The 19,623-nt window shown below is 52.1% G+C and overlaps 2 protein-coding genes and 1 pseudogene across 4 annotated transcripts; 2 read left to right on the top strand and 1 right to left on the bottom strand.

The window, feature by feature from the left end:
- Window positions 1-664: 664 nt before the first annotated feature.
- On the top strand, window positions 665-2,979 carry SNRPD2 (small nuclear ribonucleoprotein D2 polypeptide). Its single transcript, XM_072123097.1, has 3 exons — window positions 665-793; window positions 2,355-2,534; window positions 2,624-2,979. The coding sequence occupies exons 1-3, from the start codon at window positions 711-713 to the stop codon at window positions 2,796-2,798; spliced, it is 438 nt and encodes a 145-aa protein (XP_071979198.1). The 5' UTR covers window positions 665-710; the 3' UTR covers window positions 2,799-2,979.
- A 3,255-nt stretch (window positions 2,980-6,234) lies between these two features.
- Window positions 6,235-7,610, bottom strand: LOC140077205 (adenosine receptor A1 pseudogene; annotated as a pseudogene).
- A 2,244-nt stretch (window positions 7,611-9,854) lies between these two features.
- MEIOSIN (meiosis initiator) lies at window positions 9,855-18,261 on the top strand. 3 transcript variants are annotated; one of them, XM_072123308.1, is made up of 12 exons: window positions 9,855-9,971; window positions 11,087-11,162; window positions 11,956-12,049; window positions 13,588-13,683; window positions 13,800-13,827; window positions 14,066-14,160; window positions 14,861-14,944; window positions 15,049-15,098; window positions 17,189-17,386; window positions 17,457-17,614; window positions 17,688-17,777; window positions 17,983-18,261. In XM_072123308.1, exons 1-12 carry the CDS (start codon window positions 9,901-9,903, stop codon window positions 18,167-18,169), a joined length of 1,227 nt encoding a protein of 408 aa, XP_071979409.1. In that variant the 5' UTR covers window positions 9,855-9,900; the 3' UTR covers window positions 18,170-18,261. The 3 variants fall into 3 exon arrangements, with proteins under 3 accessions (XP_071979409.1, XP_071979412.1, XP_071979411.1); XM_072123310.1 differs by having other exon boundaries at window positions 9,961-10,093; XM_072123311.1 differs by lacking the exon at window positions 13,588-13,683.
- Window positions 18,262-19,623: the final 1,362 nt, after the last annotated feature.

The raw sequence follows: 19,623 nt of genomic DNA on the forward strand, positions 1-19,623 counted from the left end.
TCACCCTGATATCTGCACCCCTCCTCTGTATCCATCACCCTGATATCTGCACCCCCTCCTCTATATCCATCACCCTGATATCTGCACCCCCTCCTCTGTATCCATCACCCTGATATCTGCACTCCCTCCTCTACATTCATCACCCTGATATCTGCAGCCCCTCCTCTGTATCCATCACCCTGATATCTGCACTCCCTCCTCTACATTCATCACCCTGATATCTGCACCCCCTCCTCTGTATCCATCACCCTGATATCTGCACTCCCTCCTCTACATTCATCACCCTGATATCTGCAGCCCCTCCTCTATATCCATCACCCTGATATCTGCAGCCCCTCCTCTATATCCATCACCCTGATATCTGCAGCCCCTCCTCTATATCCATCACCCTGATATCTGCACCCCCTCCTCTGTATCCATCACCCTGATATCTGCACCCCCTCCTTTATATCCATCACCCTGATATCTGCACCCTCTCCCCTGGGTATAGAAGATGTATCCAAGACACATGAGGAGACTGTTTCTCCATATTGCGGGTGTACAGGCAGGGCACAGGACACATGAGGCGGTTCTGCTCTCGCGGTTTATACCGCTGTGGATGTGTGAAGGGAAAAGTACACAATGCGCGCCCGGCGGAAGATTGTCCGTTCGAGAATTACAATAAAGTTACACACTGGTCACCATAGAAACCGGAGACGGAAGTTCCTCTTATGACCCCCTTCTCTCCCGGAAACGGAAGTAGTTCGGCGGCAGAGCGGCGAAACGGCAGGACAACGTGCAGAGAGGGAAAGATGTACGTGACCGGTGTATCTCTATATTATATGGAGGAGGGTGATATATATGTCCTGTGTGATGTAAATAATATGGAGGGAGGGGGTGATGTACGGATATGTCCTGTGTGTATGTAATATGGAGGGAGGGGGTGATGTATATAATATGGAGGGAGGGGGTGATGTATGGATATGTCCTGTGTGATGTATATAATATGGAGGGAGGGGGTGATGTACAGATATGTCCTGTGTGATGTATATAATATGGAGGGAGGGGGTGATGTACGGATATGTCTATCTATGTGATATAGAGATATAAATAATTTATATTTTATTATACTGTTTAAGGACTTTGTCCGGTGTTCATATTAATGTTCTGTCAGCGTTATGTCCTCGAGATAGATATGATCTTATGTGTTATCTATGATGCGATATTTGCTGTGTAGGTTATGATATGAGCCTGAGGGGTGTGTGTGTGCTGCTGGCTGTGAGATCATTGCCTCCCTGTTGTTGTTGTATGTAAGGGGACAGTTAGACTTTAAGTTCTGAGCAACTTTTTCCTCGAAGTGACACTGTAAGGGGAGACTCCTTTCCATAATAATTTTTTTCTTCTATGGATGATGGATGGCCTTGATCTGCATTAGTTTGCACCTGCTCCTTTATACTGAGCACGCCCTGTAACTCCAGAGTTTCCCTGTCACCTCTAGTGGCCAAAGCAGAGAAATTATAAAAAAAAAAAAAAAAAAAACACACAAAAAAAAAACGGATGGATATAAAATAATGAAAAAACAGGAAATGACTAGCAGAAAGCAAGGTATATGGTTTTTTTGAAAGGATCTATTTACCCCTTAGTGACGTGGCCTGAAAAGGCTTTAGTGACCGGGGCATTTTAGTGCTGGTTTAAGCGCCATAACTTTTTTTTTTTGGCGTCCTACATTATAATTTTTTGCAGTGTGTTTTGGGGGGGAACAAAAAGAGCTAGTAATTTATAGCTAGTAATGAACTTCATTAATGAAATCCCTATTTTGTTTCGGTCATTTTGGGGAAATGTCATTGTGTTTTTTAATTTTTATTAATATTTTTTTGTGTGTTTACTTTATATGTCCCCCATGAGGTCATAAATGACCCCTGGGAGACATTATCACTTTTTTATTTATTTTTTTTCTTTTACAAGTTTTCCCATGTAACTGAGGCATCTATAAGAGCCTCAGTTAGAGGGGAAATAACCCAGATAGCGCGGGAGCAGTAAAAAACAGCTTTTGGAACTGTTCCCACTGACATCTAAAGTCAGTGGGCGAGCAGAGTGGAGTTAAAGGAAACCTACCACTTCCAATGGAGGTTATAAGCTGCAAATGCCGTGCATAACGAAGATTAAAAACATATTCTACTTGAAATTTTTTTCCCCTTGGAAACTGCAAAAATGGTAACTGATTCTAAGCACTTTCTTCTTTATCTGGGTCCTCCCCCCCCCCCCTCCTTTATTTGGTTATTTTTTTATTAAGGTGTTACATGATGGTACATGCCACTCATGTATTGTGGACTGTACATGGATCTCTCCTTAATACTTGTTCTCTTTACCTCCAGGAGTCTCCTTAACAAACCGAAGAGTGAAATGACTCCTGAGGAGCTGCAGAAGCGGGAGGAGGAGGAGTTTAATACGGGGCCCCTGTCGGTACTAACCCAATCGGTGAAGAACAACACTCAGGTGCTCATCAACTGCAGGAACAACAAGAAGCTACTGGGGAGGGTAAAGGCCTTTGACAGGTGAGCGCACGCAGCACCCTACAGTACTGTAACCTCACCCCAACGTTCCTTTTTTCTTCAACCTAACTTGCACCTCATTCTTCTCACAGACATTGTAACATGGTCCTGGAGAATGTCAAGGAGATGTGGACGGAGGTCCCTAAAAGTGGCAAAGGCAAGAAGAAGTCCAAGCCAGTCAACAAGGATAGATACATCTCCAAGATGTTCCTGCGAGGAGACAGCGTTATAGTGGTGCTCAGAAACCCCCTGCTGGCAGGAAAGTGATGACCTCATTATGTGCAGTGTCCACCATCCGCTCAGTGTGTCCGGGTGGTTTACGCCAAGTAGGAGATGACTCTGGGGACTCTCGCGTATTATTGGGGGGAAAGGGGGAATTTTTTTGTTTTATGGGAACTGATGTGATTTACATTGTTTTTCTTTTGTAATAAACAAAATCTTCAGATTTCTTATGTCGAGTCAGTGAACAGAAGTTTGATGGCACTGGTTTCCAGGAGGTTAAGGGCGTGATGAAAGGGGACACAATTCGTCTGGAGGGGGTTGTAGTTGGAGAAGATGATGATCTGTTGGCAGGGGGGTGGTGAGGAGAGGAGACACTGCCGCCTGTCAGGGGAGGGGGGGGTTGATGAGGAGCAGGGCTTGACACTGGCCTGGATTCCTACAGCATGTCCTGCCCACCCTGTGGTGAGGACATTATTACAGGACTGTTCAACAGGAGGCTGATGCTCCGCTTCTTAAATGATTATGTCCCCCCACTCCTCCAGACCCCTCTGCGTATTCCACCCCTTTCCTTGCCTCCGGACCCCTCCATCTACCCTCTTCTCCAGAAGAATACCAGCCCCTCTCCTCCGGACTCCTCTGTCGCCACACCCCCTCGCCTGGCCTCTCCACACTCCAATATCATGACCTTCTTCCCCTTTCCCAGACCCCTCTTGTCCCCCCTCCAGACTCCTTCCCCTCTGGCATATGTCATTGTTCTTCATAAGAAATTACTTTTGACTTCTTCAGATCACTATATTGCCACCTTCAGACAGCGAAGTTGCCCCCTCCTTTCCTCCAGTTCTTTGTCGTCTTCCCCCTCTCCTCCAGACCGCTATATCGCCCCCTTGTCCTCTAGACCATTATGTCATTTCCACCCCCCCCCCCTTCCCAGACTGCTGACATCCCCTCCCTCGTATAGACTCCTCTGTTGTGGCCCCCCTCTCCTCCTGAATGATCTGTCCCCGCCCTCTCTTTTCCAGACCGCTCTGCTGTTGCTCCCCACCCGTGCCTCTTCTTCAAACTGCTGTGTCGCCGCCTCTCCACCGTACACCTGTTGTTGTCCTCTCACTCTCCTCCAGACTGTTCTGTCGCCAACCCCCCACTTGCCTCTCCTCCAGACCTGCTCTGTCGCCGCACACCTCGCCTCTCCTCCAGACCTGCTCTGTCGCCGCACACCTCGCCTCTCCTCCAGACCTGCTCTGTCGCCGCACACCTCGCCTCTCCTCCAGACCTGCTCTGTCGCCGCACACCTCGCCTCTCCTCCAGACCTGCTCTGTCGCCGCACACCTCGCCTCTCCTCCAGACCTGCTCTGTCGCCGCACACCTCGCCTCTCCTCCAGACCTGCTCTGTCGCCGCACACCTCGCCTCTCCTCCAGACCTGCTCTGTCGCCGCACACCTCGCCTCTCCTCCAGACCTGCTCTGTCGCCGCACACCTCGCCTCTCCTCCAGACCTGCTCTGTCGCCGCACACCTCGCCTCTCCTCCAGACCTGCTCTGTCGCCGCACACCTCGCCTCTCCTCCAGACCTGCTCTGTCGCCGCACACCTCGCCTCTCCTCCAGACCTGCTCTGTCGCCGCACACCTCGCCTCTCCTCCAGACCTGCTCTGTCGCCGCACACCTCGCCTCTCCTCCAGACCTGCTCTGTCGCCGCACACCTCGCCTCTCCTCCAGACCTGCTCTGTCGCCGCACACCTCGCCTCTCCTCCAGACCTGCTCTGTCGCCGCACACCTCGCCTCTCCTCCAGACCTGCCCTGTCGCCGCACACCTCGCCTCTCCTCCAGACCTGCCCTGTCGCCGCACACCTCGCCTCTCCTCCAGACCTGCCCTGTCGACGCACACCTCGCCTCTCCTCCAGACCTGCCCTGTCGACGCACACCTCGCCTCTCCTCCAGACCTGCCCTGTCGACGCACACCTCGCCTCTCCTCCAGACCTGCCCTGTCGACGCACACCTCGCCTCTCCTCCAGACCTGCCCTGTCGACGCACACCTCGCCTCTCCTCCAGACCTGCCCTGTCGACGCACACCTCGCCTCTCCTCCAGACCTGCCCTGTCGACGCACACCTCGCCTCTCCTCCAGACCTGCCCTGTCGACGCACACCTCGCCTCTCCTCCAGACCTGCCCTGTCGACGCACACCTCGCCTCTCCTCCAGACCTGCCCTGTCGACGCACACCTCGCCTCTCCTCCAGACCTGCCCTGTCGACGCACACCTCGCCTCTCCTCCAGACCTGCCCTGTCGACGCACACCTCGCCTCTCCTCCAGACCTGCCCTGTCGACGCACACCTTCTCCACACTGCAATGTGGTTCCTCCAGATCACTATGCCGCTACTCCCCACCTCTCATCCAGAACCCTCTATCTTTGCCTCCCTTCAGACCACGCTGTCATTGCCCCTCTTCTCCAGACGCCTGTGATCGACTCCTCTGATGTGACCCCTCTCCTCCAGACCCCTCTGACATAATAATCCCTCCTCCAGCCCCTTTCATTACCCCCTTTCTTCCAGACCTCTCGGTCATCGCCAAACCCCTCTGTCGTTGCACCCTTTTCCAGACCCCTCTGTCGTCTCTCTCACTTTCCTACAGCCCTCTGTTGTGGCTCCATCTTTCCTTCAAATCCCTGTTGTTGACCCCCCTCTCTCCTTCAGTTCGCTATGCTGCCTCCCCCTCTCCTCCAGACTATGATGCCGCCCCCCTATCCTCCAGAAAGCTATGCGCCCCCTCTCCCCACCTCTCTCCTCCCCCCCCCACTCTTGCGCCGGTGTCGTCCCATCTCTTGCTTCCCCAGACCCCTGTCGGGACCCCTCTTCACTCCAGAACCCTCAGTCATCCCCCATCTCTCCTCCAGACCCTTCTGTCATTGCCCCCTCTGTTACAGACTCCTTTCTTCATCCCCCCCCGCAGACCCCTATTTTTGCCCATGCCTCTCCTGTAGACCGCTGTTTTGCCTCCCCCCCCCCCCCCTCGCTCTGTCGCAACCCCTCTCTCTTCCAGACTCCACTGTCGTCGTTGTCGCCCCCCCTTCACTTGTAAACCTGTGCAGGGTTTATTCGTTTTTATATATGCAAATATGCTCCCTGTGATTATAGATCACTCTGCAAGTGTCTGGTAATGATGAGAGATTTAAGAGCGTGCATTATGCTTCTGGCCTCATAATCTACCGCCCTAGGTAGGTGTTTTCTGATTAAAACAGGAATCTGCTGTTATCCTTAATGAGGTCTCCCCCACCCCATCTAGCACACATCCATACACAGGCGCTACACTTACCTGCTGAGCCTTGGTTCTGGTGGCCTCTGGGGTCCATGATCCCCTGTTGTACTACAACCCCCCCGCCCAGCTCCCTGATTCACAGCCTCTCGCCAATATTGATGACATCCAATAGAGTTTATACATCAGACTACATTGGAGTCACATTATAACTTTATTTAGGGTCCTGTTACTGTCACCCCCATCATTTAGGATTAATGGGTCGGACTTTAAATTAAAAGGTCAAACTTTCCAAAACATGGAATTACAGGCTTAGGTGTATTGCATTTAGTTTGCATACCTAGTGCTTATCAGTACGTGTTTGCCATTCAGGATGTATGGACAGCTGGGTAACCTCAGGAAGTTACAAAGCTTCGGGAAGGGTTCCTCACCCTCAGATGCCAGATGAGGCTCCAAAGTTTTCTATCTTCATTCTTTTTGCGCCTCCAGTGGAGTGTCGTGTTTAAGTACCGGGCAGTGGAACGTCCTTGAAGTGCCTGTCATGTCTCTGGTTATGTGTAGCCTTTGCCAGACTGGATGCAGTGATGCTTCCTATAGCACTGGTTCCACAGGAGCAGGACAAGGTGGCCTCTATCGCCCGACGGAAAGTCCTCATCCTGAACACGTAAATAATTGGATTCAGGGCAGAATTGGCGTGAGACAGGATGACGGCTGAGAGCACCAGGTCCGTGGGCACCACACAATGAGGCCAAAAGAGTCGCACAACGTTCAAGATATGAATCGGAAACCAGCAAATGACAAAGCAAAAGACAACAAGGAATAGCGACGTGGCCATCCGGAACTCCCTGACCACAATGCGCCGCCTTCTCCGCCTCCGGCTCACATCCACCGCCCATTCAGCAATCTGTCGGATCTGCCTGCGGATTTCCAGGAAGATGCGAGCGTATAGAACAAGCATGGCAACCAGCGGGGGTATGACACAGCCAAAGAATATCAGGTAGACCATGTAGGACTCCGAGATGAGACTGCTGAAGAGACATTCGCTCTCTGGAGGGAACGATTTACGCCAACCCATTAGGGGCATCAGTCCAGTGAGTGCTGCCAGCATCCAGGTGCATATGATTACTATTACGGAAGAGCGTGGTGTGACCAGGGCACGGTAATGGAAGGGACATAGAATGGAGATGTAGCGCTCTACTGCCACTGCTAGAAGTCCAAAGATGGATGCCAAAGAAAATGTCATAAGGTTGCAGAGCATGAGAAGGCAGGAGTACAGACTGCAGCGTGCCACGCCCAAATCCAGCAAGATGGCGCATGGGATGGCCACAGCCCCTACAAGGATGTCCGCAGTGGCTAGAGATAGTAAGAAATTATTGGTGACTGTACGAAGCCTGCGGTCATTTATAATTGCCAGGCAGATCAGAGTGTTGCCCACCACTGAGATGATGGCGGTCAGAACTTCAGTCACTAAGTACGGAACGTGGGACACGGTCACCAAAGGCGCGGAAGCAGCGCTCCCGGTAACGCTATACATCAGGTTCATGGTGGACAAGAAGAAAAGTCAGTCATCCCATGGAGGTGAATCCTTATAATCCAAAAATTGGAAGTAGCATCAATGTCACAAGATCAGCTCTCTTCTGAAGATTGGGAGATGAGATTGAGGATATAAGATTGTGAGTCAGGAACCTCTGTCTGCAGATCTAGATTATTCCAGAGATCTGAGAGGTGAGACTGGAGGCATAGAAAGTGACAGAAGAACCCTACAGTCACTCAGACGGTGGCTCAGGGAGCGGCTGTGGCACATGTGATAGATGAGTCTACACGCCCACGTCTTCTATGATAACAATGGCCTCCTCCAATTTCCATAACCGTCCTCACGAGCAGTAGTGATTTGTATCCAGATCCTGCTGTCACTTGGTCACAGAGATGGTGGTTTGCCATGAATGAGCATCTTTCCTCAGAGCCCACGTTCCAATTCTTGCCACTTGTGGTTCAGGGGTAGCCTAATAAATCTGCAGGTACATCCCATCGCCGCAGCCCGTGCCGTTTCCCAGGGATAAAATAATAATTTGTGAGCGGTGTTGTCCGAGACTTCTTGTCCCAGGCGCAGGTTGCACGCGTCACAATCAGCTCCGTCTCTTATCACCCGTGCCACCATCTGTAATGTCCTTGCCCAGCCAAGCGTGAGCTGAAGAAAACAAATAGTCATGAGCCGGTGTTGCGATCCAGGGGATGGACAGGCTGCACCACCGCGACGGCCCGCACTGGCTTTCCGGCTTTTTTTTTTTTTGTGGAGAGAGAGATTGGAATCAAGGTATCTACACAGCGGTGAACAAAACGTGACATGTACAAGTCCCCCCACATAAAGTGGCGGTCTCACCCAGCCGTATGTGGGGTGCAGTGCACAGGGTGGCCACACAACCCCCCACGTACACAGAGAAGAAAGCAGGACTGACACTTACAGGGGGCTGACCCTTGTAACATGTGGCTTTTGCCGAAGCACAGTAATAGGAGGTGGAGGTACAGGGTGTCTCACAGCGCTCAAGCAGATAAATATTTGTCCGGCGGCCATTGTCGTCATTGTTCATTGTCACCCGCAGTCATCAGCTGTGTTGGTTTTCATGTCGTGGTTGTGCGCAGATCTAGCAGCTGGTGGCTCTCCCATCCATGCCTGGCCTCTGCGATGTAGAGCGTCAGCAATCAGGTGGCCAGGGAGATGGTAAGGTCACTGAGGTGGTCCTCCCAGGGTGCGGCTCGTCTCTGGGGGCACTGAGATGCTTATGGTGGGTTTCCCAGCAGCTATCGCTTCTCAGCCTCTTATCAGTGGTGGGTGGTAAAGCCAATATGTGGGATGGAAAACCAAAGGGCGCCCCTGGGAAGTGACCAACTACATCTAAACTACAAGCAAGTACTGCTGAACACCCAAAGGACCGAGGAGTAATGTGTGAGGTATCTGGGGGTGATGTGTGAGGTATCTGGGGGGTGATGTGTGAGGTATCTGGGGGGTGATGTGTGAGGTATCTGGGGGGTGATGTGTGAGGTATCTGGGGGGTGATATGTGAGGTATCTGGGGGGTGATGTGTGAGGTATCTGGGGGGTGATGTGTGAGGTATCTGGGGGGTGATATGTGAGGTATCTGGGGGGTGATGTGTGAGGTATCTGGGGGTGATGTGTGAGGTATCTGGGGGGTGATGTGTGAGGTATCTGGGGGGTGATGTGTGAGGTATCTGGGGGGTGATGTGTGAGGTATCTGGGGGGTGATATGTGAGGTATCTGGGGGGTGATGTGTGAGGTATCTGGGAGGTGATGTGTGAGGTATCTGGGGGGTGATGTGTGAGGTATCTGGGGGGTGATGTGTGAGGTATCTGGGAGGTGATGTGTGAGGTATCTGGGAGGTGATGTGTGAGGTATCTGAGAGGTGATGTGGGAGGTATCTGGGGGGTGATGTGTGAGGTATCTGGGGGGTGATGTGTGAGGTATCTGGGGGTGATGTGTGAGGTATCTGGGAGGTGATGTGTGAGGTATCTGGGAGGTGATGTGTGAGGTATCTGGGGGTGATGTGTGAGGTATCTGGGGGGTGATGTGTGAGGTATCTGGGGGGTGATGTGTGAGGTATCTGGGGGGTGATGTGTGAGGTATCTGGGAGGTGATGTGTGAGGTATCTGGGAGGTGATGTGTGAGGTATCTGGGAGGTGATGTGTGAGGTATCTGGGGGGTGATGTATCTCGCTCTGTTGGTTGTTGGTCAGTTGCACCACGTGGCATCTCCGGGGCTCCTCGGCCTCGCGGCTTCGGGGGTCACGTGATGGGGCTTGTCTCAGAGCTGCGTGGGAGGGACAACCCGTTCCCCTAAGCGTGTCGCTACAGAAGCCACGCCCTGCCGTTGCGCGCTGCTCTTCTCGGTGATGGTGGCGGCACGCGGTGCATTTCCCGCGGCTCCTCTAAGGCCCCGCCCTGCCCGGGCTCCGCGGAGGAGGTCAGTGGTCACATGGAGCCGTTTCTGTCGTCCATGGTGATGCTGTTCTCCTAGTCGGATTATGTGAGGGCCCGTGTCACTAGTGCGGGGTCACCATGGTTACTGATATGGCGCCATAACAGGTGGGGCCCCACCCCGACACATCGTGGGGCCACATTACCAGAGTGTCATCATACTGCTACAGCGAGGGTCCACACTCTGCTACATGGGGGGTCCACACTCAGCTACATAGGGGGTCCACACTCAGCTACACCACACTGCTACATGGAGGGTCCACACTCCACTACAGCAAGGGTCCACACTCAGCTACATGGGGGGGGGGGGGGGGGGGGGGGTCCACACTCCACTACAGCGAGTGTCCACACTCAGCTACATCAGGGGTCCACACTCTGCTACACCAGGGGTCCACTCTCTGCTACACCAGGGGTCCACACTCTGCTACATAGAGGGTCCACACTCTGCTACACCAGGGGTCCACACTCTGCTACACAAGGGGTCCACACTCTGCTACATCAGGGGTCCACACTCTGCTACACCAGGGGTCCACACTCTGCTACACAAGAGGTCCACACTCTGCTACATCAGGGGTCCACACTCTGCTACACCAGGGGTCCACACTCTGCTACACAAGGGGTCCACACTCTGCTACACAAGGGGTCCACACTCTGCTACACCAGGGGTCCACACTCTGCTACACAAGGGGTCCACACTCTGCTACACAAGGGGTCCACACTCTGCTACATCAGGGGTCCACACTTTGCTACACCAGGGGTCCACACTCTGCTACACCAGGGGTCCACACTCTGCTACATCAGGGGTCCACACTCTGCTACACCAGGGGTCCACACTCTGCTACACAAGGGGTCCACACTCTGCTACACCAGGGGTCCACACTCTGCTACACAAGGGGTCCACACTCTGCTACATCAGGGGTCCACACTCTGCTACACCAGGGGTCCACACTCTGCTACACCAGGGGTCCACACTCTGCTACACCAGGGGTCCACACTCTGCTACACCAGGGGTCCACACTCTGCTACACCAGGGGTCCACACTCCATTACAGCGAGTGTTTACATTCTGCTCCTCCAATACTAATATGAGTTTCTCTGGCAGGGGCCGGCAGTCGGTGCACATGATGGAGTTGGCCGGGGCCCTTCCTGGGGGTCAGCGGGTGCAGTGCGGAGACAAGGTCTGTAGGTTTCATAATGCACAATGTATGGCCCCCGATCATAGACATGTATCTGTTCTGTGCCTGGTGCTGTGTAATGTGCTAGTGTCCGCTCCTCTATGGATCATGCCCTATACTGGGTGATGTGTCACACATGGGGGATGTCTCACTGCTTCTACACCAGTTTTTTGGTGCATTGCAAGAAACTATTCTATTGACCTCGCCACCTCCATGCCATGTGGGTGTGGAGGGGTGCAGCTGCCGACGGAGAGGGCAACCACAGGGCTGCCTGCCCCCTGCCTGCGCAATTTGTAGAAATCAGCAAACATTCACTGGAGAATTTTAGTGATTTTTACTGAAAACCACACCAGAATGGCCAGTGGATAGAGCATGAGGTCTAAGCCCCATTATGTATCCGCCAGGGGGCTGGACTTTATCATGCGCCGGGGCACAATAAATCTCTGCCATAAACCTCACAACACACAGTGGTGAACAAGGGTCACATGATGCAGCGCACCCCTATTTCACCCCCACACTGTATAATTCCCCCCTTAGTGTCCTTCATCTCCCCCTCACATTGTGTCCCCCCAGCCTCACCTCACATTGTGTCCCCCCAGCTTCACCCTACATTGTGTCCCTCCTGCTCCCCTTCACATTGTGTCCCCCCATCTCCTCCCTCACATTGTGTCCCCCCCCAGCTCCCGCCTCGTACCCCCCAAAAGCCAAATATCCAAACATAAAGAGTTGTGTATGTATATATGTGTGTAGTGTGTGTTGTATACATGATATTTATACAATTTATACTTACTTTTAGCGGCTTCTTCTCTGTGTCATATCCTACATCCAGTTCCTGCAGCAAAGGATTCAAGAGGCACAAATTAGACTCCTCCCACATAGCAGCCGCCAAGGTAACTGATCCCAAAGCCCAGGGGTAAATAGGGGGGCACTAGGAGATGAGGGGTAAGTGGGGGGGCACTAGGAGATGAGGGGTAGGAGGGGGGACACCAGGAGACAATGGGAAAGTGGGAGGGGCACCAGGAGACAAGGGGTAAGTGGGAGGGGCACCAGGAGACAAGGGGTAAGTGCGGGAACACCAGGGGGTCAGGGGGGACACCAGGAGACAATGGGTAAAGGGGGGACACCAGGAGACAAGGGGTAAGGGGGGACACCAGGAGACAAGTGGTAAAGGGGGGACACCAGGAGACAAGTGGTATGGGGGGGACACCAGGAGACAAGGGGTAAGGGGGGACACCAGGAGACAAGTGGTAAGGGGGGACACCAGGAGACAAGGGGTAAAGGGGGGACACCAGGAGACAAGTGGTAAGGGGGGACACCAGGAGACAAGGGGTAAAGGGGGGACACCAGGAGACAAGGGGTAGGGGGGGACACCAGGAGACAAGGGGTAAGGGGGGACACCAGGAGACAAGGAGTAAAGGGGGGACACCAGGAGACAAGTGGTAAAGGGGGGACACCAGGAGACAAGTGGTAAGGGGGGACACCAGGAGACAAGGGGTAAGGGGGGACACCAGGAGACAAGGGGTAAAGGGGGACACCAGGAGACAAGGGGTAAGGGGGGACACCAGGAGACGAGGGGTAAAGGGGGGACACCAGGAGACAAGGGGTAAGGGGGGACACCAGGAGACAAGGGGTAAAGGGGGGACACCAGGAGACAAGTGGTATGGGGGGGACACCAGGAGACAAGGGGTAAAGGGGGGACACCAGGAGACAAGTGGTAAAGGGGGGACACCAGGAGACAAGTGGTAAGGGGGGACACCAGGAGACAAGGGGTAAAGGGGGGACACCAGGAGACAAGTGGTAAGGGGGGACACCAGGAGACAAGGGGTAAAGGGGGGACACCAGGAGACAAGGGGTAAGGGGGGACACCAGGAGACAAGGGGTAAGGGGGGACACCAGGAGACAAGGGGTAAAGGGGGGACACCAGGAGACAAGTGGTAAAGGGGGGACACCAGGAGACAAGTGGTAAGGGGGGACACCAGGAGACAAGGGGTAAAGGGGGACACCAGGAGACAAGGGGTAAAGGGGGGACACCAGGAGACAAGGGGTAAGGGGGGACACCAGGAGACGAGGGGTAAGGGGGGACACCAGGAGACAAGTGGTAAAGGGGGGACACCAGGAGACAAGGGGTAAGGGGGGACACCAGGAGACAAGTGGTAAGGGGGGACACCAGGAGACAAGGGGTAAGGGGGGACACCAGGAGACAAGTGGTAAAGGGGGGACACCAGGAGACAAGGGGTAAGGGGGGACACCAGGAGACAAGTGGTAAGGGGGGACACCAGGAGACAAGGGGTAAGTGAAGGTAGGCTCATACCATATAGAAGGATATATGACAGCCATGCTGGCAGTATCTTATGTGTGGTGCCCGCTGGTTCCTGTGGGGTTGGCACAGCGGGGGGAGGGCCAGTGCTCAGCAGCGTCTGTTCTGCAGGTCTTCTCCCTCTTTGGACCCCGAGACGTTCTGCAGTTGTTGGGAGCCGTAATGGATGTGCCTGTCCGCGGCTCCGGGGAAGATGGAAGCCCAGCGGTAAGATAACAATCTGATGGCTCAGCACCCACAGCCTCCCCTTTAGGGTGCAAGGGATGTGCAGGGCAAGTGATGAGAACAAAGGTGACAAGTAACATCCACTTTTTCTCTTTAAGGACCTGAAGCAAAGACTAATATAAGGAGGTAAGAATATGGCAATTCGGGGCAAAAAGGAAAAATTCGGGAAACCCGACGAAAAAAAACGATTCGGCCCTTAGTAAATGACCCCCATTGTTTTCCATTAACACCCTGGAAGACATATTTACATACTTCCCAGAATTCCCTGGTGGAGCAGCAATGGCTTTAAGTCTCCACAAGCCTATCAGGTGGCATTAATTGGCAATCTCCATAAGCAGAACTCTTACCTTCTGTCTCATTCCAGGCAGATGCTGGTCCCTTACGTTTCCTCCTCATCCTCTGATAACGGTGATGGTGGTCCATGGCTCCCTGTCTCTGTGTCCCCACACTCTCCACACGGTGAGTGACTCCACCCATGTCTGTCTATCATTACGTAAATAAGCCACTCCCACCGGGCACAGATTGAATTTTTTAATTTTGTGACAATATTAAAGAGGTTATCATGGCATCCATGTGCCTTGTATCATCTCCATAGTAACTGCCCCTGACTTCATTGACTCCCTAATTGTCTTATAAGATGCATAGAAAACTTTCACTTTTATCATGGAGTACACCATGCCTGGCTGATAACAGAGAGTAATAGATTGTATACCCCTCTACAGTCTCCTCTCCCCGGGGATGTAATGGCCGATAACAGCGAGTAATAGATTGTATCCCTCCTGTACAGTCTCCTCTCCCCGGGATGTAATGGCTGATAACAGAGAGTAATAGATAGTATCCCTCCTGTACAGTCTCCTCTCCCCGGGATGTAATGGCTGATAACAGAGAGTAATAGATTGTATCCCCCCTGTACAGTCTCCTCTCCCCGGGATGTAATGGCTGATAACAGAGAGTAATAGATTGTATCCCCCCTGTACAGTCTCCTCTCCCCGGGATGTAATGGCTGATAACAGAGAGTAATAGATTGTATCCCCCCCCTGTACAGTCTCCTCTCCCCGGGATGTAATGGCTGATAACAGAGAGCAATGATCTGCTAGTGATGACATCACAGGATTATAGATGATGTAATAACCTGGGGTCTATCCTCCTTTGTCTGCAGGTCCTTGTACCCCCAAGTCCTCTTCCGCTGCACCCCTAGAGCTGAGCCCGCTGCTGTTTTCTTCCCCTGATGATCAGCCACCAGGTGGGAGCAGGAGTGATAGTATATGTGGGTGCAGGAGTGATAGTACATGCGGGTGCAGGATTCTGGGGTACATTGAATATTCATGTTTGGTTTTCTCCTTCCAGTTTTATTTGAGGAGGTGGAGATGGAATCTTGTTCATGGGAGGATTTTCAGGTAATTGACCTCTGACTCCCCCCCTCCCCCCACATCTGGTGTGCTGTACCCAGACCTGGCCTCTGAGGGGCACTGCATCTGACTCAACCACATGGAGGGCAGCTGTTGCTGGAAAGTTAATATTTGTAGCCCCACCCCCATTGGCATTGCACAGTATACACATTGTCATGTCTCATACACCAGTCACACCCAGAGCTGCACTCCACGTGTTTTATACTCCAATCACATCCAATGCTGCGTTCATGGTTCTTATGTTTAAGGGGTCATCTGGGACCACAATGTTAATGGCAGGGGTTAGGATTGTATCTCAAGGTTAGGGTTCCTATGAGTGGTTCAGGCTGTCAAAGAGGAAGGTTTTGGGTGGGTCAAGGGGTTGGGTTTACCATAATATTGTAGGGCCTAACTTGCTGATTGATGGGGGTCTCACTAATGGGACCCCACCTCAACAGCGGGAGTTCGATGTACCCTGTCGCACAACTCGAGGACCAGAGCAATCTCCGTCAGCTCCATAGAGATGAACGGGGCAGCCAGCGCATGCGCAACCCACTGCTCCAGTTGCGTTGGGGGTTCAATGCCCCCCCCCCCCCCCCCTGTTCTCGTGATCCGTGGGGGTCTCAGTGACCTCCACCTATCAGTAAGTTAGGCCCTATCCTGTGGATAGGGTGTAACTTGCTTCCTGGGAGAACTCCTTTGATGGGGAGGGGCTCTGCTCTAGACATTTCTGGACATTTTGTCGCGTTATTGGCCAGAGCAATTTTTACAATTTTAAAGAAATAAATTACATATAAAACCGAAATTACAGTATAAAGAATTATACTAAAACCCAACAAAACATAGATTTTCTAAAACCAAGGGGACCTTATTGGTGTGTGTCGGGGGCTATAGAAAAAGGGGTTTTATAGTGTCCCCTTTTCTGTAGTCCCTTCTTATATAGACAGACAACAGAAAAAGGAGCACAACCAGGAGGGGCTGCAGGAAATGGGTTGGGATTAGAGGGTTACCTGACCCAGTCCCTGGTAAAAAAAAAAATGTTTGGGGGTGATGCCAGTCCCTGGAAACAAAAAGGTTGGAGAAGACCGTTGTAGAATACAATTCATAGCCCCCACCTCATGACCTGACCCTGAGGAGTAGAATTTATTGTCCCTACAATGTTACCTGACTCAAAAGAGTACAACTGATAACTCCAGTCCTATGACCTGATCCTGTATAGTACAAACAATATACCCCAACCTGTAGAGTAGCACCCATAGCCCCCACCCCATGTCCTGATCCTGAAGAGTAGCACCTATAGCCCCCACCACATGTCCTCATCTTGTAGAGTAGCACCCATAGCCCCCACCACATGTCCTGATCTTGTAGAGTAGCACCCATAACCCCCACCCCATGTCCTGATCCTGCAGAGTAGCACCCATAGCCCCCACCCCATGTCCTGATCCTGTAGAATAACACCCATAACCCCCACCCCATGTCTTGATCCTGTAGAGTACCACCCATAGCCCCCACCACATGTCATGACTTTGTTGAGTACCACCCATAGCCCCCACCACATGTCATGACTTTGTTGAGTACCACCCATAGCCCCCACCACATGTCATGACTTTGTTGAGTACCACCCATAGCCCCCACCACATGTCATGACTTTGTATAGTACCACCCATAGCCCCCACCACATGCCATGACTTTGTTGAGTACCACCCATAGCCCCCACCACATGTCATGACTTTGTATAGTACCACCCATAGCCCCCACCACATGCCATGACTTTGTTGAGTACCACCCATAGCCCCCACCACATGTCATGACTTTGTATAGTACCACCCATAGCCCCCACCACATGTCATGACTTTGTATAGTACCACCCATAGCCCCCACCACATGTCATGACTTTGTATAGTACCACCCATAGCCCCCACCACATGTCATGACTTTGTATAGTACCACCCATAGCCCCCACCACGTGTCATGACTTTGTATAGTACCACCCATAGCCCCCACCACATGTCATGACTTTGTATAGTACCACCCATAGCCCCCACCACGTGTCATGACTTTGTTGAGTACCACATAATATTTCTTGGTCCTGTGTTTAGGGCTCTGCTGTGGCCTTCTCACTGGATCACAGTTATCAGTTGTCTGGTCAAAGCAGCAACATCTGCCCCCTACAGGCCACAATGGAAAGAACAGCGGTGGCCAAAGCTCACAAAACTTATCAACCCCCTGTAGGGGGCACTGAAGGATCTGGACCCAGGAGATGCATTCAAGTACATAGTACAAAGAGGAGACCACAGGTAGCGCCGGGGCACAGAGGGGGCTCTCCGCTGACGTCACTTGTGTCACTTATGTATTCTCCACTTTCAGGCGCGCGCCTCCAGGGATGACGTGAATACCGCAAACTCTGACCAAAGCGCAACGCTAACACAGAGACCCCGCACCTTCTCCCGCCTGCAGCAGCTGCGTAAGAAGTGCGTCAATGGGTTCATCATGTTCTGTAGGTTAAATCGAAGGCCATACCTGAGGTACGTGAGGCAGCGCGGGCGGGGGATGGCCCCAGAGGGCAACGGCTATCTGACCCGCTGTATTGCTTTTAAGTGCCCACCCTGGCAAAGCATCGACAACCGCGACTAAGGACCTGGCAGAGCTATGGAGGGTCATGTCGCCCCGCGAGAGGCGCCCATACTGGTGAGTGGAGAGTGAGCTGATAAACAGCTTTATCAACTGTGGTCCTCCCTCCTCCTCATCAATTCTGGCCCCACCTCCTCATTAATCCAGGCCCCTCCTCTCCTTATTAATTCTTTCCTGACCTCCTTATTAATAATGACTCCACCTCCTCATTAGTCCTGGCCCCTTCTCCTTTATGAATCTCATTAACTCTACTCTTTTTCAGTATGAAGGCTCTACAGTTCAGTCTACTTCATGATCGTTTGGTGAAAAGAGGCTCCTTGGGGCTCCCGCAGGAGAACACCTCACCCCCAAAACCTGTTTCTCTGCTACTAGCCGAGAAAGCTGCTGCTCACGGAAACCAATGGGCCCATAACTTGAGCCCCGAGATCTCGGATAGTAGCTGCCATTGACTGAAGTACCTGCCGATGATTGAAGGGCCCAGTTGTTACCTGCTGACCACAAAAGCACCCCGTTATTATCTGCTGAAGGCCAAAGCACCCCGTTATTATCTGCTGAAGGCCAAAGCACCCTGTTATTATCTGCTGAAGGCCAAGGCACCCCGTTATTATCTGCTGAAGGCCAAGGCACCCCGTTATTATCTTCTGAAGGCCAAGGCACCCCGTTATTATCTGCTGAAGGCCAAGGCACCCCGTTATTATCTGCTGAAGGCCAAGGCACCCCGTTATTATCTGCTGAAGGCCAAAGCACCCCGTTATTATCTGCTGAAGGCCAAGGCACCCTGTTATTGCCTTTTGGAAAGTCGAGAACCCCATTATTACCTGTTGGAGAGCAGAGCACCCCCTGTTATTACCTGCTGAAGGCCTGAGCACCCTGTGATTGTTTTGTGGAGATCCAAGAACCTCGTTATTATTGCTGGTGTTTGTGTTCAAATAAAATTGTGTTTTCACTTCTAGGTGTCCACTACTTACATCCTCTACACACATAAGACTATCCAGTGACTGTAAGGAGATGACATCATCCAGTGACTGTCTGTAAGGAGATGAGACTATCCAGTGACTGTCTGTAAGGAGATGAGACTATCCAGTGACTGTCTGTAAGGAGATGAGACTATCCAGTGACTGTCTGTAAGGAGATGAGACTATCCAGTGACTGTCTGTAAGGAGATGAGACTATCCAGTGACTGTCTGTAAGGAGATGAGACTATTCAGTGACTGTAAGGAGATGAGACTATCCAGTGACTGTCTGTAAGGAGATGAGACTATCCAGTGACTGTCTGTAAGGAGATGAGACTATTCAGTGACTGACTGTAAGGAGATGAGACTATCCAGGGACTTACTGTAAGGAGATGAGACTATCCAGTGACTGTCTGTAAGGAGATGAGACTATCCAGTGACTGTCTGTAAGGAGATGAGACCATCCAGTGACTGTCTGTAAGGAGATGAGAGTATCCAGTGACTGTCTGTAATGAGATGAGACTATCCAGTGACTGTCTGTAAGGAGATGAGACCATCCAGTGACTGTCTGTAAGGAGATGAGACTATCCAGTGACTGTCTGTAAGGAGATGAGACTATCCAGTGACTGTCTGTAAGGAGATGAGACTATTCAGTGACTGTAAGGAGATGAGACTATCCAGTAACTGTAAGGAGATGACACCATCCAGTGACTGTCTGTAAGGAGATGAGACTATCCAGTGACTGTCTGTAAGGAGATGAGACTATTCAGTGACTGTAAGGAGATGAGACTATCCAGTGACTGTAAGGAGATGACACCATCCAGTGACTGTCTGTAAGGAGATGAGACTATCCAGTGACTGTCTGTAAGGAGATGAGACTATTCAGTGACTGTAAGGAGATGAGACTATCCAGTAACTGTAAGGAGATGAGACTATCCAGTGACTATCTG

This window comes from Engystomops pustulosus, chromosome 9 (assembly GCF_040894005.1).
Source record: "Engystomops pustulosus chromosome 9, aEngPut4.maternal, whole genome shotgun sequence".
NCBI classification, from domain to species: domain Eukaryota; kingdom Metazoa; phylum Chordata; class Amphibia; order Anura; family Leptodactylidae; genus Engystomops; species Engystomops pustulosus.